The 19176-nt window shown below is 41.2% G+C and overlaps 1 protein-coding gene across 11 annotated transcripts in view; it reads left to right on the forward strand.

The window, feature by feature from the left end:
- The first annotated feature begins 1820 nt into the window (after nt 1–1820).
- Nucleotides 1821–19176, forward strand: part of LOC128766228 (mitogen-activated protein kinase kinase kinase kinase 4-like) — a 68613-nt gene continuing 51257 nt past the window's right edge. For 3 of the 11 annotated variants that reach the window (XM_053877701.1, XM_053877702.1, XM_053877705.1), the window contains exons 1-2: nt 1823–2196; nt 2411–2476. In XM_053877701.1, the coding sequence (XP_053733676.1) occupies nt 2140–2196; nt 2411–2476 (123 nt within the window). In that variant the 5' untranslated portion in view covers nt 1823–2139. Of the gene's footprint in view, nt 2197–2410; nt 2477–19176 lie in introns of all 11 variants that reach the window. The other 8 variants (XM_053877710.1, XM_053877708.1, XM_053877711.1 and 5 more) reach the window with 5 other exon arrangements.

Here is a 19176-nt window from a genome sequence, read left to right on the forward strand (position 1 = left end):
TCAAAATGACATGACAATGAATGCTGGTCCAGCAGTAATTCATCCAATTCAAACAGAAAAGATGATTTCAAAAGATGAAGGGACTGAGGATCAGTGTCTCCTTGTCAGTCCAAAGATTTATTTTGTTCTCAGCCTTTCAGCTATTCCTTTCATTACATTAATTGTAGATAACTCACTTATTTATTGTTCTGAGTGCCAGTGACACTTGAAATACCAGCTCCAAACCTTCTGGTGCAACACTGGGATGGAACATTGAATGTATTGCTTGGCGATTGAGTAACGCGCGAAGCTCCATCTTCCACATGGGGGCAGTGTTGCTCGCATGATGTAGACGCTTTTGAAGCGTCGTTCATCCGGGGTTCACCCGCAGAAGAAACAGAGGCATGTATGAAGAATGGTGGACGTAGATGGTAAATAATGACATTAATCAGCTAAAACATAATGACCACCAGCCTTGTATCTGAGCTTTTTATAGTACCAAATCATGTGACCTGCTGTGGTCAGTACCAGTCACCCAGGCTCCTCGGAAGGAACTGTCTTTAAGAAAGACTTTTGACCCCAGGACGGTGCTAACTCTACATAAGCCGCTGCCTGGTTCTTGTGCTGCGGCTCCATTGTCAGTTGAGCACCACGGGATGGTGTTTTGGCCTTTTACCCCAACAGATGCACGGCACTTTTACTGCAAAATACTAAATTAAATTAACGTTTGATGGATGATTAACTTCACCTTGAAAGACTGAACTGTTTGACATGAATAAATAGTTATTGTAACATCCAAATAACTTACTCAAGGCCTGTCTCATAAATCAGACCCTTCCACAGCAGCACTGAAGGTCGTCAGGCCAAACCAACAGGAGTTGGTTCTGATGGTGTTGCTATGGTGATCAGCCTTTGTTCATCTTGCTCTTCTTTGGTGTCTCTACCTTTGGTGTCTCTACCTCCAGCATCATTAGTCTAATATGCCCTGGTATCTCCTCTCAACATGTCTAACCGGCAAAATGGATTGCACACGATTTAGTTGTCCAGTACATTTCTTATCAGCCTTACTATTTATTGTGCCTGTGTGGAAGTGTTCTCCTACACCATTAGCTGGACGTGTGGACCGGTAGAGATGAGAAAGTGACTGGTCACAGATGACCAGGTTTAGCCGTAACACGTGATGGAGGCCATCTATGATGGCTCTCTTTGTTTGTTTGTTCGTGTTTTCTTGTAACTATAACAGACAAACACATTCTCGCGTTCTGTAAGTTCATTAGGGTTTAGGATTGTCCAACATATTTCCCTAATCATTCCCAATAGATCGGGTGAAATATCATAGTTCCAGTTAAAACAGCCAGAAAACTTGGGGTTTTGAATTTAAAAAACACAACACACAATGTGGAATTATTGTAATACAAAAGCATGGCTGTATCAATGTTTTGATTATTTTCTCATGCATTACACAGTGGTCTCTTCTTCATGTATCTCAATCAATAAAACTGTAGCGTTACTGCCATCTGATGTTTGTATCAGTCCATGGCACTCTGACTATCTAACATGAAATATATTAAAAAAAAAAAAAAAAACTAAACGTAGGGCAATGATATCGTGAACATATGGCACTCGGATTTCCTCCCACCATCCAAGAAACAGAGAGAAAAAAACGACAAAACAGTGTCGTTTTGAGTTTTCATTATATGCTCCTGCCGATGGTTGTTCGTAGCCGATATTCTTCATATAATGCAAGGGGAATTAAGAGTGAGTGGGAGGGAGGGGCAGGTAGAGGGGAGGAAAACAAAAGCAAGAAAGACCAATAGTGAATGTGGGAAAACAAAAAAGAGGTCGAGTGCAGATGCAGCGAGAGGTCAGAGATGTGTCGAGCAAAAGGGGTAGCGGTTGAGAGAGAAAGAAAAACAGATTAGAGAGAGAGCGAGAGAGAGAGAGAGCGAGAGAGAGAGAGAGAGACGGGCTCAGTCGGTCGGCATGTAGCAACAGCGGAGCTCCTGTCTGAACCACACCAGCGAGAAAAGGGCGCCTCGACTGAAAACACGGCTCCGGGAATCAAAACCGCTCCCAGCCGACGATGAAACACGTCTCGCTCGCCTGAAGGGACTCTGAACGCGACGCTTTTCCTCCCGCCTGCCACCGTTTTCAGCGAAAATGGCGAACGACTCTCCGGCTAAAAGCCTGGTCGATATAGACCTGGCATCCCTGCGGGTGAGTGTCCAACCGTGGTCCGTCGTGAACCATCGAGATCTCTGAGAGCAGCAGTGGTCCTGGACGCCGATGACATTCCTTCGAAGCCCTTTACTGAATGTCGTCCGCTGGTATTAGTGTGCTGTAGGAGGCGGTTACCAAGAGCAGCAGCCGGCTCCTGCAGAGAAGCCTCCAGTGCTCGAATCTCTTTTAACACCGTGTTTGTTTGACACAGGACCCGGCTGGGATTTTCGAATTGGTGGAAGTGGTTGGAAATGGCACCTATGGACAAGTCTATAAGGTTAGTTCCAGCTTCATCACCTCCCCGTCCGCCTCAAATGCTTCGTGCTGGATTGTTCTACATCTTGTCTTGTAATTATTATTAATAACATCCGTTATTATTCGATGGTTTGCTGCAGCCATCCTTCATTTACACCTCTTTTGGTCCCCGAGGGCCCTCCTCTTTCCCAGCCTCCTCCTCCTCCTCCCCCTCTCTTCCACACCCTTGTAAAATAGCTCCGATCACTTGGAGGCCTCACATCGCTCCGATCAAGACAAACGGACACATTTTGACCAGGCTGATGGACTTGGTCGCCATTGGGTGGTGATGGTTGCGCATTGGTGCCCAGCATTCTCTGAGTTGGAATGGCTCTGTGCTGCTGCATTACTGGGGATAGGCCTGCTCATCCACCCACCTCTCACACATACAGGCTCACCGGAAAATGCAATTGATGGAGAGCTGCTCGTGCGGCCCATCGTCTTTCTTTGTTTTTCATTTCGAGATTCAGATATTGGCTGAAAGATTGATCGAGAAATGAAAATCTGTTCTTTAGATTGTGTGGAGAAACCTTGAAGTGGTGTTGGTGCGACTGCTTTAAAGTCATTGTGGTCACATTCTGTGAAAGTATTATTGGATCAAACAGGATAAGCTGTTAAGAGAAACCTTTTGGTTTGAATAGATTTTTTTGAGGTCTGATGGCTGCTGTCTATCGTAGTAGATGGATTGTGTAACAGTCACAGCGATTCCTGTACATTGACGAGACCATGGCAACCCTGTACAGTCTAATGTGCACCGCCACAGCCCCACTCCTGGAACATTTCACGATGGTTGTGATGACAAGCTAAAACTAGGCAGAGGTCACCCGAAGATTTCTTTCCCTCTGACTGGGGGACAACGACTGGGCACATTGTATATCTTTCACGGTCCTCATAATCAGTCTACATTGTACATGTTGACAAAATCAGCTGAGAAACATAGCTAAAACCTAAACTGGTATTTTCCCAGCGTCTCACGTCTCACTCATAATCACAAATCAGACCCTAAATAAAACAGAAAGAAGCAGCAGTGCTTGTAAAGAGCACAAACCTTGCTCTTTTTCATTGTTTTGCGTTGCAACGGCACTTACAGGTGTAGCTTGTGTACTGCTGTTCAACTGATCTGAAGTTGTAGCACATTTTTCTTCACACGTTGAACTTAGCCGCAGCCCTTCATAACTCTTCGTGTATTATTTTTGACCTTAACCGTCTACATTTGCTTATGCGTTGTTTCCTGGAACTGCTTCTGTCCATAGTCTAAATCTACTCTAGTCTCTCCCCCTAACATTGTATTATCGTTCACTCCCACAGATGACTAGAGAGTCAAAGTGTCTGTATGACTGCGTGTTTGAACCAGAAAATGCAACAAAATTTTAGTCTGAATAATGCCACATCATCTACAAGCCAGACTTTTCTGCCTCAACAGTAATGTTTGGTGCATAATCAAGCACTGGGCAGTGTGTTGTCCAGGTGTGGTTACACACTCACAGCAAGCTGAAGGTCCGGGGCAACTACATGACTGTCAGTTAAAGTTAGCCAGTACAGCTTTGAGGCCATGCCCTGAAGGCGGCAGATGACGGATGCACATGATGAAGTGTCTCATCATGAATCCTTTGTTTGTATCAAATTTGTTCCAAAAACACTATCCAGGATTGATTCAGTTGCTCCCTGTTTATTTCTGGCAGTGGTGGTGATGTTGCATGAACGCTTGGGCACACGTGGTGAAGGAAATACTGGAACATAAATGAACCTTGACGTTTTGAGTTTAGTTCCTCAGGATCAAGTGAATCATAAGCACATGTGCCATGCGCGTTCCTATGAGGATGACTTGCCTTTTTTCTTTTCCTTTCGTGCTTTGCAAACAGAAAAATGATGTGTCCATGTGTGCACTTGAGGCTTATCGTTTGCCAGAGAGAGTGCTTAGCTGGAGTGTCTTTGAGGTGAATGTTAGATCGGAAACCTCTGGCTGCATTTTTAATCAAAGAGTCATAGTGAAGTAGGAAAGTAAAGTAGTAGTAGTAATAAAGTAGTATCGTGAGTGGTTGTTGAATCTAGTGTATCTGTGACCATGGATAGAAACCAGTAGTTGCTCCAGTAATGATGTTAGTCAGAACAGATATATGAAGATGTCAGGAAATGTCAGAACTTCAGGGTACAACCGCATTATTTGTGGGTTTGGAATCCCCCCACCTCCTGGAGGAAATAGTTCGGCCCACTTTTTAAGGCACAGTGTTTCTGTTCGACACAGCTTCAAACCACAGCAGTAATTACACCGACTTCACGGATGGATGTCTCCTACTTTATCAGTTAAACACTCTCCCGAGGGATGTGGAAATGATTGTGTTGTTCAGAAATGTTCCAATCACTATTCATTTTTTGCTCCTCATCTATCGCATGTTACTGATGTTTGAGAGTACAGTGATTTCCAGATTATGCTTTGGTACAACCAGGAAGTACATTTTTAACATGTAATGCTACATGCTCTTTATTTTCTGTTGCTGCTATACACTTTTGGCCAAAATGATTACGTCTGTCTCTGGAAGCTTCTTTTTGTGATGTATTTCTTTCTCAAACAGACGTCAGGACAAAGCATTGAAGGATTTTATGAAGAATGTGGGCGGCAGCAATATGTAATGACTTCAGGGCAGGCTTTTAGCTAGGAGGGTGTCTGTGCGTCTACAAAAAATGAAAAAATGGACGGCCGATTCTCGACCGTAACTTGGCCGCAAGATTACGCTGGTATATGGCGGCATCTGGCGGCCAAGCTAGTTGAGAATAGGGCGTCCATTTTTTCATTTTCTGTAGACGCACAGACGCCCTCCTAGCTAAAAGCCTGCTTCCGGGGTGTTAGGAGTTGTGAAAAGCTGCGTGTCACTTCACTTGTTCAGTGTAAGGTTTCTCCAAAGGCGTCTGGAGCATAGATTGAAAGGCATGCGGCTGCAGTATCAAGTGTTGTGCCAGCCATCGGTGGATAACTCTGCATGGACTGTCATGCAACTACATGTGGACACCCAGTATGCTAGCACATGTAGTCTTGTTTTATAACTGCACTGATGCCCACATTGGACCCAACCTGGATGATTAATTCTAGGAATACTATGGCAACAGTGCAGTTTTCACCCAGTGCTCGCCAACCTCTTTGTGTCAACTGTGCTTCAACTACTGTTGAAGTGAATGCTTGACGTACAGTGTTGCATTTTGTCGCATGAAGTATGCAGTTGTATTCAACTTTGCTTGTTTATTTTGACATAATAAATTGCTGTTCTTCTTACATTACATTTCCAAATAAAAGGCAACTTCGTCCTGTATTTTACACAGTTATTGTTCTTGCACAATATGATGGAGAGCCTTTAGTAAAAATAAACATGACCAGAAGCTTGAACAGGTAGACTCTGGAAATTGCAACAAAACGTTACTCTAACTGAATTGGGATTTGGCAGATTTTTCTATTTCAGACCATTTTGTCACTGTTCAAATGAATATTAAGTTGTGCTTATTTTTCTTCATGTTCCTTTTAAAGCAAACGTTGGATGCTGGTCATGATAATGAAAGACCTGGAGCAGTCTGCTCATGAACCACAACTAATGGGTGAATGATACAGTATGACTTCTCAGCTGCCTAAGTTCAGACTCTGCAGAATAAGGCTACTTTGCATGAGTTTTCAGTTGTGATCCTCAAATCTACGAAATAGTGTCAAATGACAAGTTGACTGGATTCACGGATTCACTCATTTACCGCCCTGTCAAAGTAACAACGATCATCAGGTGTGTTCTGTTTATGACTCAAGCTTAAAAGCTTGGAGATTAAATATCAAATTAAATTGCATCTCGTCAATAAAAATTAATTTTTAAGTCTTTGAGTGACGTTTTAATGTTCTGGCAACAAACAATGTTGTATGTGCAGGCTCAATCAAGAAGATTAGCATTAGTATGACAACCGGAACGTGGAAACCAAGTGTCTGATGAGGTTGAGCGGTTATTACACACTAGTCACACTTCATTACAAATGGACCAAAAGGACAGATGAGACCCCTGACTGGACTGTGTTTAGTAAGGTGGAAAACCACAAGAAAACGACTGACCCTTCCTATGCCCCTACCCCAACAGAAAATGTTCATTTGGCTTCTTTATTCCATTTTCTCTCTGAATGTCGTTTCATACTGCACAAAGGCTTGAGTGAATAATTTTATGCTAAACGTTATCATGTTTGCATAGTCCGAAACAATGTTATTGCTCATTAAATTAATACATTTTCAATACTTATTCTGCATACGATCGAAGTCATAGTTATTCTCAAAAATTCTACTTTATAGTTGTGATCATGACTGCATGGATGATGTATGACGAGTCTAACTGATGAGAATCACTCAGGCAAGTACAGCTTCCTGCCCTGCTCTTCATTCTGACTGGAACAGGAAGAGAGGCATGTTTTTCCATCTCTTATCGAGTGAAACAGGGTGTGGTTCCCCACCAACAGCATGTCATTAGTGGGCCGATGCACTGTCGCTGTCCGTCCACAGTGGCCATGTGTCTCTGCGCAGCATGTGTCCAGAGAGTTCCTCCTCCCAGTCTGTTTTCATCCAGGTCTCTTGTTGAGTGGTTTTGTCATATAAATGTGTGTGTGTGTGTGTGTGTGTATTTTCACTCTGGTCATGGCGTGTCTTGTTGGCATGTCTTTGCTTTTTGTTTTAAAGTGAGATAATGTCTTGAGTGTTTCCTGACCCTGGCTACCCCTGGGGCAGTGCTAGATGGCAAATATGATCAAGAAATGATCATATTTATGTTATTTAACACATTGTCCCTATCAAGAAACTCTTCATTTCATGTTCTCCTATAAATTTTGGCTCTGCATTCGGTTATTTTTAAACAGAGGTTGATGAAGGCTGCAGAACTACAAAGCTATCAGTGGGAATGGTCTCATGCAAAGCTAGCTCGCCAGCCTTCCGGCTATTCAAACTGGAATGCTAGCCGTGTCTGTGGTGACCTTTCACAGAATAGGAAGTGAAGCACGGCCACCAACGACAACAAAAAACAGCAGTTAAACACGTTTTATTTCTATTGGGAACTTTCCTTTGCAGCCTGTTTGCTGTGACATTTCCAAAACAGCAACAGGAACCAGCCTCTATATATGATGGAGAAGTTGACCTGCTTTGTGTTCCTGGCTGTTGGTTGGCATTGTTTTTCTTTCCAACAGCCCAATTTGATCATGTGGATTAATTGTCCAATAGCCAACTACTCAAACTGGTTCTGATTGCATTGTCTCCCCAAAGAATAGTGTTAAGTACATACATTAATAGTAGTCAAGTGTTCGGGTTATGCTTTGTCATCAGGTTTTTGTTGCAGCCTCACAAATGCACCTGTACTTGCAGGACTGGTGGTATGCTGTAGACGTGGTAGTGCTCGCACATTAGGATCCGACTCGGAACTGTTCATGGCAAAAGGACTCTTCACTAATATCATCATAGCCATATATCATCATAGTGTGGTGCTAGTAATGAAATAACACGAGTGGAGAGGCATCAGGTGTAGCAGTATGAGAGCAGAACTTATCTGGTATCCTGAGTAACAGCTTGGCATAACGTGTCGTGTTTGTATGAGTAGTAGTAGTACAGTAGTAGTGACAGTAGTTTAGTATAAGTAGTTTACTATAAGGTAAGATACTAAAGGATTAAAAGTTGTACCTGCTACTTAGTTTTAGAACAACAATTATTAGCGACAGTTGTAGAAAAGAAGCAGAAGCAGTGATGTGACAAGTTGCAGCAGTAGTCAATGGTTCATTACATTTTGAACTTAACTATTATTTATAGCAGCAGTATTAGCATGTTAAAATGAGATACGCCATTTAACACGCCAGCATTTGATTTTGAGTTTTCCGGGCTCATGAAAGTGAGACCACTGGTTCCACAGCAGTGTTAAGGACAGCTCCCGCTTAGCAACACCCGCCAGTCTGAGCGTGACATTCGGTATAATAACCAAATGGCCCAAGAAATAATTATTAACATCACCGAGCAGGCTTTTAGCTAGGATTTTGAAACAGGGCGTCCATAGCACCGCCCACATGCCCCGCCCAAACAAACCAAACATATTGCATCAGATATCATAAATGTTGGCACAATAACAATTTCACAATGTAGAAAACACCTGAGGGTCTGGAGGTATATTTCTCGAGCAGCTGCAAAGTCAAAATCAGCAAATCCACTTCTTCTTCTTTCGTGGTGATGGAGCCTCTTCCTCGCTCTCATGATCTGATGAAGGGATGGGACTCTCTACTTCTGACCCTGATTGATTAAAAATAATAATTATTGCCCTTACTAGATGCTATCTTGACCACAGTTTTGTTCATCTTCTTACGTATAGTGATGCAAGACAAGCACAGAGTTGTATCAGCTGTGAATCTGTGATGGTTTTCTGAACTTTCACACATTTAAACATTCAAACAAGAAAACAATTCTGACCGTTTCTTCCTTTAGGAAGAAGCCGAGTGTTGTCTGTCTTGTCTTTTTCATTTTTCACACAAAGATTTGGTTTGGAAAATGTTTTATAGCCTTTAGATGAAAAAAGGACAGCAACAACTGTATATTTCTATATAAAATATGTATAAGTTGTTCATGCGTTGTTTGGTTAATGCTGCATAAACTCCTCAGTGCCGTTCTCACAAGCGCTTCATGCAGCGCTGTCGCCATGTGGCTCGTCGGATTAAAAGACTTTCAGTGCGTTTTGTAAACACTTGTTTAAAGTTTTAAACTTACCTGGCTTTTCCTCTTGTAATCAGCATCAATCAGCCAACTGATAGCATCACTCTTCCATGCCGCATCGACCAATGAAAATGCGAGTGTGGGCAAATTGCAAGATGTGAATAACGTAATGTGAGTAGCGAGATTTGGCCCGTAAACAAATATGACCAAATGTGACCAGCCTTTCTCAGGTGTCGTTTACCCGGAGACGAAAACTTTCAATTCAACTGCGACGTCTCACAATGAATTGTAATGTTTTTCAGTTGTCCTTTTGACAGAATTGAGGCTGCATTCTGTAAGGTTTCTCTGGTTTTTGCCTCATGGAAAAGGTATATAAAAACATGTCTGAATTAAAATGATTTAATGGTTCATTCTTGCACATCATGTACGCAAAAGGTCTCGTCATTTTGATTACAAAATCATTGTCAATCCATGTGATCGGTATTGGTGATCTGTGGTGAGTGGCACTCTGGCTGATCAGGATCGCTGATCGGCAGCAAAAATCCAGATCGGAGCATCCCTAAACATTAACATCTGGAAATACTAGCTAGTGTTGTTATTCTGAAGTTGAAATAAACATGACACTCTGGTGTTTCATTAAACAGACATAGACATATGTATTGAGTAATTATGGAGGCTTAAATGGACACAAAGTACATGCCACTCAGTTGCAACACTTTTCACAGCTCTGTTTTAAAGTGTCCAGCTCAGAGATGGCTACAGTAGAACTAAAAATAAGACACAGAGCCTCACACTGTATCTGGGTCATGTTGTTTGAGGCTCACTGTGGATGGATGAAGGGACTGTGCTGCTGCTGTTGCTGCTGGGGAGTCACACTCTTCTGCAGCAACTTCACTCTCTGTTTTTGATGCATGCCCATCAAGGACGCCACAGTCCTGATCTATATTGTTGAGATGAATGTCAAGTCTTTGTTTCACTGTGCTAGGAATGAAAACTGAGGTTAAGTTTAGCTACCTACTTTCTGTTTGATTATGGTTATGTTAAAATAGAACTTGATATGATATATGTCACAAACGTACACTATACCAACGTTCTACTCACTATTCGAGTCAATTCACAAATGAAAAAGTAGACAAAGCAGGGTTGAGCAGATTAGGCTTTCTACTAATTAATATTTCCAAGTCAAGTGTTTTCCTGGGGACAAAAAACATTAGGGTTTATTGGGTTTATAGGTTTTATATTTTATCGTTCGATTGTGATTTCTTTTCTACCTTAATTATGCTTTTTATTGTTAAGGCTGTCTGTTAAAAGCACCAATCCCTGTACCAGATGAAGCAGAAGTTGCGGTGGCTCCTCTAGTGAGACATTATTTTTGTCTGCTGGAGATGCTTTGCTTGGACATTGTTGAACACAGACAACCATATGAGTCTTCCTTACACAATCAGCCTGCTTGATGTTATAGTTAACCAAGTGGGAGGAAGGAAGACTTGAGCTGGATGTTTGTGTTCGGCTTGTAGAACTGTAGATGTGAAGCTTCTTTTAAATCAGCTCTTGTTATGTCTGCTTGTACTCCCAAACGCTTCAACATCACTCTCTTCTGCCTTTATTTATATATTTTTACAATGATGTTTAAGTCCACATATAGTGCACTCAAAGAGTTATAGCATCAGTCATGCATGTCCAGTGCTCCTAGAAGGCCTTCCCTCTCTGTCGCTCTTTTTCCCCTGGTCTCCGACCTTATTGATTCTCCACAGCACAAGTTCGCATTTTGTGAAAAGGCTCCTTCTTTCTGTTATCAGTGACCTGCTTCTGTTCGATAAAAGCACTCAATGGCTCCCTGTTTGACGGCAAAATGGCTGCTACTTGGACATCATGTGCCCTGAGGTGCAAGCTAGTGTATATATATATATATATATATATATATATATATATATATATATATATATATATATATATATATATATATATATATATATATGGCTTTGATGCTCTAGTGGACCACTTACAATGGTCAGGTCAGGGATTTACAGGTTTTTTATTTATTTGGTTTGTTTTTTGTGATTACTCTCTTTCCATTGCCTTGTACACTACAGTAGTACTCATCATTGCTATGTCAGCTGTTTTCTAGCCTCGAAGTAATCCCTCCGTGGGCATTTTTCACAGTGCCATTTGTGCTGTCTGTGTTTTAACTACCCCACCTGATAAGCACCAGAGTATCTTCTGATATGTGTCCCTCTTGGTGGCTTATTACTTGCCCCCCCACCTCTTCCTGTGTCTCGTCTGGCTTCTTAATCTCCGTTATTGGCCTGTCTGAGCTTTTGTGGACATGGTTGACAATGTTGGGGTAACAGGTGTGGGGGAGTTACTGTATAGATGGCCATCTGGGCAGAGGAAACATAGCTACTACTGGCGGTGGCCGCAATGTGCTAAGGGGTCCCAAAGACCAGATTGGTGATGTCAAGGTGAAGTTTGTCTTTGAGCAACTTACGTTTCTTTGGGAAACTTGCCTGTTTTTCTAGAAGCGCTTGAGTTTTCTCTATTTATTCTTCAAAATCACAGTAACTTCGTTTGGAAGTAGGTCAGGCTGATATTCTGTGATGTCATGTATCCCCAAGACTCTTTTTATATCATGTTGGCACCGATATGTGCATGATGATGTCACCACAATCAGATGATCAGAATTACAATACACAGCAGATTTTTAAAAGCTACTATTTGCATTCATATGCTGACATCTTTCTTATCAGTTGTACCTCAAATAACATTTCTACCCTTAATACATCTTGACTTGTTAATTATTTTAATCACAGTTTAAATTATGGAATTGAAATTGTGGTTTGTTTTAATCTGCTCATGTTAATTTTATTATTTATATTTTGTAATTTTGCTTGTCCATTTACAAGCTTTTTAATAATATTGGAAATTGACCTTTGAAAATATTTTGTAACTGTCAACTGTAGAAACCATACAGTTACTGGTCCACATTGTCTGCATTGGGATATTCCAGCCTGACCATCACACAGCACAGCTCTAGGCAGCTGGCTGTGACAACAGTCAGTTGCTTTTGTTTTCATCTGCTCAAAAAAAAAACGTCAGCTGGTCACATGACCACAAATTACGCCAAATGATTGGCTGGAAGCACTGATCCTTAACCAGCTGACTAGAAACCAAGTGTTTTATTGGTTCAGAGTCTTTCAGAGCACTTCCTTCTGTAGCCAGGCAGACAGAGAAAAGTCCCAGGACAGACATGGTTGAAAACACATAAAAAGTGCACTTGGGGACTTTTATCTACTTTTTGCTACTGTCTGCAAACAAAAGTTATTTCAAAGAGAGAGTCTTAGATATTTGACAGTTTGCAAATACGAATAATTTACACCTACTGTAGTGGGTGTGTTCAGATGTTAACGGTGAGAAAGTAACCATTTTGTACTGATGAAGAAAGTTAGGCTAGGCTAGGAGTGTGACTGCACAAGCTTTGTTCTCTTTGTTCATTCTCATGCACTGTATGCAGCACATTCATTTAGAAGTGCAGCTAATGTGGTGGATATTTGTTAAGTGTTAAAAGGGCCCATGAACATAATTGAAGACAGTTATATTCCTTGCCTTGTAAACTATTTTTCTGTTCCATTCCCAGGGTGTCCAACACGGTTTGCTCACTGGCGAATATCGTACACGAGATACTGCCAAAAAAAATCCCGGCAATGAGAATTTTTTTTGTCCATATCACCCATTCCTACTTCACAGGTGCTTCAGTATTTTAGAGATAGACTTATTTTAATACATTATAGAGATCAGTTTCTTTAAAAAGAAAGTACACTGTTTGAATTCCCCCACTGTGAGACAAATAAAGGCATCTAATCAAATCTAATTCTTATACCAATACCATGCAAAAACAAGTGTACTACAGAAAAGGGTGCATAAATGTGAGCCTCATGTGCCTCACGTTTCCAGAATGCAAGCTCCACCATGATTGTGTAATTGATGTAATTTTTATACCTGCTATTGAAATTTGAATCAGAAGTCTTCTATTATTGTTGTGTGCACACTGTCCTGGATGAGGTCTGTTTGTTTGTCAGTGAAGTAAACAGGTTTTGGCACCTGAAAACACCTGTTCATTAACTAACATGTTAGTATGTCAGAAAGGCTGCCAACACAAAGATTTGCCTGGACATGTCTGTGGATACCGCAGAGTACTGCACTTCCATCGGGCTGCAACATTCTTATTAATAGCTCTCATTTGAAAATGTCCTATTTATAAGCTTGTATCACAATAAATAAACGCATATGTCCTATTTGCATAAACGCAATAGGACAAATAGATGACCCAGCCACTGTGTGACTCACAATGATGGAAACATGGAGATGACAATTTGTGGAAATTACTGCCTGAATAATATAAAATAATAATAATTTCTGTTTTTTTTTTAAACTCCTTCCAGTTTTTCTTTTATGGCAACAGACCTGTAATATCTTCAGGCTACAACCGAGCCTGTGATGAGTGACAGTATGTTCTACCTACTCACTAAGTGTATTTGTGACTGACTGTGTGTATTGATAAATGCTATTTTTCAAAGCGAGTGGAACCTGAAGAAATAAAAGACATTATCCTCTGAGTTCTCCATACAGACTTCTTCGCTCGCTACCCTTTGGAATTGACTTTGACCTCAATATTTGGAAAACTCTGTTTTTTAAATTTGACCAGTGATTTGGTATCTGTGTCTGTGCTGGGCAAATTGTGTTATTCATTGATAATGAATGAGTTTCTTAAGTGCATTATTGTTTCCAGACATCTGGTTAAACTGCGATGTGGTCGTGAGTGACTCTTAAGTCTGAATGTTTGTCTGTCTGAGACTGACACTTTGGGGGGTACCTTTTTTGATGCCGTTTCACCGCTGGTCAGGTCAACCAGCCGTCTGTCAGACCATGTGGTTCAAGAGAGTGCACAGTGAAGTCAGAGGTGCGACTCCTCAGGTTAAGCATTAACCAAGGACGATCAGGCCTACCTGACTACAGACCCCCATACACAAGAGTTCTTTTTCTCGTCAAGCAAAATCTGTCTCTCCTGCTCCGTTGTAATCCTGAGGGTTTGTGTTGTCAGATGAAGCGGCAGGCAGAGAGGATTACCAACCAGAGCAGAACGAAGGACTTAGCTGTTTTTGCTCTCTCTGGCTTCTGCATCTCATATCTGAATTCAATTCTCCTGTGAGTGACAGAGCAAATACTAACAGAGGACAGAAGCATTGATCAAGTCGGGGAATGCATTCAATTTTTGAGTTTCCCCTCACATCGATAGCAAAACTAAGCATGGAACCAATGTTTAATCTCAGCCAATCAAGACATTGAACCAGAGTGGAAAGTTTTGACATTAACTGAATTGATGACAATCCGTCTCTTCCTCTTCCAGTTAGTTTAGATATGTATGATCACAGCTCACAAACAAAAGTCACCACAGTCAGGCCTCATATCTTTTCAACCCACTTCTTACTTTTCACTGGAAACCCGGGTCTTGTCTACATTTTTGATCTCAAACATAATTCTAGTCAGTGAGAACAAACCAAATGGTGACAGTCAATATATGATTTTTTGCAGAAAGGTGTTGTGCAGTGCTGTAAAAAACTGGTCCCTACCTTGGCCATCTTTGCCCTCCAGCCAAAAAAGAAGTTACTTCACAAAAACACAATAATGGCCTCTTTTAAAGATGGAATCTCACGTGTTCGAACACATTAAAATGAAGAGGAAACATTTAAACAAGTGGGAAACGCACAACGCATTATGGAAGTGGACATTGTTGTTGTGAATAATACCCAAAGAAACATCATAATTACAAAATTGTGTTGTTAGCTGAAATGAAGCTGTGCATCCGGCCGGATATCAGAAGAGACAGACCGCATGAGGACAGCTGCACATTGGAAAAAGAGTTACTTCTCATGATTAAAAAATAGCATTTTTATTGTCACCAATTAAATTAATGTCAAAAACTCCCCTTTCTGCTTCTTTGTTTTTCTATCTGGTTCTATCTTCATTTTGGTAGGGAGTGGGAAGCAACTCCAGAACTAGAATGTGAGTATATTTTCCTTGCATCCTTGATCACATTGTTATTCAAGTCCAGCTGGTGACAGCTAGCAAGTAGCATACCATGGTGTCAAGCTGAGAAGCTACAGAGCTCATATGCATAGTTTCTTTACAAAAAAAACTACTGGTAAAACTATTGTTCATCATTAACAGCATCAAGAGCTTGAACAGACAAGATCAGTTTTGGCAATGGTTAGCATGTGCAGTATAACAAAGAGCATTGCAAATGCTTAATTTGCTTACAAAACCTAACTTGTTTTCCTCAAAAGCCTCACATCTGTTACCCATTAAGTTTACAGATATGCTATCTTACTTTTTTGTGTCATTCTGACCCATTTTGGTTTTATTGCCTACCTTTTTTTTTTTTTTTTTTTTTAGTAGGACGTCTGCTTATCTTGTTACCTGCTGTCCCCTTATTACTTCTGTGGTTGCAGTGACCTGAACCTGCATCAGAAGTCTCCTCACCACTGTCTGGAGGGCAGTGGAATGACAAGTCTCACTGACGTATTGCTGTAAAACGGCTTCAAGAATTCACTGCTGCTTTAGCCGTCATCTTTCTGCCCTTCTTCTCCCCGCCTTCTTCTCCCTCCCTCACTGTAGGTTAAATCGGTCTATTTTTAGTGTTCAGCAGCAGAGCGGAATTGTGGGTCAGTGTGTTGAGCTGGAGGAGGAGTTATTGCTGCTGCTTGCTCGCAGTGGTGCATCATAACTTCTTGTACCAGATTAAGCTTCGGCGCATGTAGGACAACTGAATATGAAACGATCCGTTTCTAACAAGGATATGTAACTATTTGGAATTCGGTATCCAACCATGAGGATGTGCAACCGATTAAAAGCTCACATTCTTGTGTCTTACTTCAAGATGTGCTGTGTAGCCCTCACTATGTCTCAGTGAAGAGGAGAGTGCAGATTGAAACTATGCCTTCGAAATGTAATGATCGCTTACAGTGTTGCAGCTGTCACAAGCACAGTCAGTAGGCTGTTTGTTCGCTTTCTGTTGACTTAAAGCTTCCACTGAAAATACTCATAATCCCAGAGCTTTCTTCAGGCTACACTGAGGAACCCTAAATGAGAAACTTACGAAGACACATTAACTATATATGTTTGCACAGTGTTTTGGCATGGCTGGAGGTTTCACTGCAGCTGCTGTGAACTGGTTTGTGATTCCTACCACGTCAACTAGGACAAATGCAGGTCAAACTTGTTGACACAAGGTATATTAGCTGTTTAGGCAATTTGAATGGGAGGAACAGGGCGTATATATGTGCGCTTTCTCGACATAATTACTACTAGAGTCTTTGTTTGTGTCATGGTTGTCACAAGGAACATTGTGGCACAACTCTAACAAGAATCATCACTGTGCTGAGATTAATAAAATTGTGAATTAACAAAAAAAAAACTGGCAGCTCACTGGATTTGCTGAGTTTAATGTTATATGTTGAGCAGATACGATGATATATTCTGACATACATTCAAGTGTGCCTTGTTGTCAGTGGGAAAAGGTAGTGTAGACCAGGCTTTTAGCTAAGAGGGCGTCCATAGCCCCAACCCATAACTCCACCCCCAGCCCATTCCCCCTCCACGACACACCAGGACAAATGTTGTCCATTAACATAACTTGCTGTGTAAAAAAAAAAATGCTGTAAACATATATTTCTACAAAAGTAACATAAGTTTATAAAACCAAACATATTGCATCAGATATCATAAATGTTGGCACAATAACAAATTCACAATGTAGAAAACACCTGAGGGTCTGGAGGTATATTTCTCGAGCAGCAGCAAAGTCAAAATCAGCAAATCCACTTCTTCTTCTTCTTTCGTGGTGATGGAGCCTCTTCCTCGCTCTCATGATCTGATGAAGGGATGGGACTCTCTACTTCTGACTCTGATTGATTAAAAATAATAATTATTGCCCTTACTAGATGCTATCTTGACCACAGTTTTGTTCATCTTCTTACGTATAGTGATGCAAGACAGGCACAGAGTTGAATCTGTGATGGTTTTCTGAACTTTCACACATTTAAACATTCCATCAGAAAACAATTCCGACCTGTTTTTCCTTCAGGAAGAAGCCGTCTGTCTTGTCTTTTTCATTTTTCACACAAAGATTTGGTTTGGAAAATGTTTTATAGCCTTTACATGAAAAAGGACAGCAATAACTGTAAATATTTCTCAATAAAATATGTACAAGTTGTTCATACGTTGTTCGACAGATGCTGCATGAACTCCATGCAGTGCTGTCGTCATGTGGCTCGTCCAATTAAAAGACTTTCAGTTCGTTTCGTAAACAATTATTTCAAGTTTTGAACGTACCTTGCTTTTCCTCCTGTAATCAGCGTCAAACAGCCGACTGATAGCGTCACTCTTCCTTCCAATCGTGAATCGTGAGATTTGAAACACCGCGAGATTTGGCCAGTAAACAAATATGGCGTCTGCGGTGGCCAAGGTTCCGGTTCCCGTGCATGGTTGAGACGCAGCGAAAATACTACGCAGAACCTTCCTTTTCATGGAAATATGATGAGACTATGATTGAGGCATTACAGAGGCAGAGAGAGAAACACCCCTCTAGCTAAAAGCCTGTTGTAGACCATTGTCACAGTATTACCGTACAATAAAACCTGTACAACTCCCATGTTTGTCTAGTTCTTTTGAGAAATTCTTTTGGATTTTTATTTTGATCTCCACTCAGGAGACTATGCTTTTGCTGATGCTTATCTCACTATTAGCAACATAACTTAAGAGGTTATTAATGGATTTAACTAAAAATTTCTATAAACGTTGATGTAAGCACAAGATCCATTAGTCAAGTCTAGAAATGTGCAATAGCAAAATAAAAAGATAACATGATGCATGTGAACATCTCCAGGGTAAGTTGAAATCAACGTAGGACACATGCCAGTCCTCTAAGTGGCGTGTAATATCGCAAACTATGAAAGTGAAGCCACAGTGATAGTTGAGCTTGCACTCTGTTGAACATTGTTCATAACATCACAGTGACAGTCACAGTGCTCTGTCCATCCTTTTTTGGCGTTTAACTCTTTGGGATGATGAGTGAGAACAAGTGGGCGTGTCAACTTTGATAACAAACATGCGTCAACTAAATGCATAGTTGTGTCCTGCTTTATTACATTACAATATACCTACCTGTATACTGGCCACTAGTAGCAGGACTCCGAGACAGAGAGCACTGCATTGATGAAAGTTTCCACGCCGGACGTTTTTAAAAGTTTCAGATTCAGGTGTCTGACGAACACTGCACATGACAACAATACAGCGATGGATCCATCGCTCCATCGTTTCCATCTCCGCATCAACGGCACTTGAAAAATGCTGCTCATCCAACTTGTTGAAATTACTGATTATTTCTTGGCCAATTAGCTTAGCCTTCCGAATGTTAGGCTCGGACCGGCTGGTGTTGCTAAGGTGTTGCTCGAGCCTTATATGGCATAATTTTAACGTGCTTCTGTGCACATTTTCCCGTGCATGTGCTGCAGGATGCAAACTTTAAATGACAGATTGAAAGAATCTTCACGGCAGACTGCTGCTTCACGACTGCCGCCTAGTGAGCAGCGAGTAGGGAGGAGCGGATGCATCACAACCAGCGGGCTGCATCAGAGCGCCGACTGTCACACGTGAGTTGTTATGATCGGCAATGTAGGTAGTGATCTGCATTAACCGATCACGCTGAAGTAGGCCGATCGCGATCGGTGACCGATCGATCGGAGCATTCCTAATAACAATATAATACAAACATTTTGTAGTGCAAGTTGAGCAAACATTCTTTGGGATAGAGGCTGTATCACAGAAAGCAATATAGGGTATTTCTAGGGTTTAGGTATTTCTAAAATAATAAATAAAAAAAACAACTGATGCAATAATTATATATATCTGCTGCATAACATTAAGGGTCATTGACA

Source organism: Synchiropus splendidus, chromosome 10 (assembly GCF_027744825.2).
Source record: "Synchiropus splendidus isolate RoL2022-P1 chromosome 10, RoL_Sspl_1.0, whole genome shotgun sequence".
NCBI lineage: Eukaryota > Metazoa > Chordata > Actinopteri > Syngnathiformes > Callionymidae > Synchiropus > Synchiropus splendidus.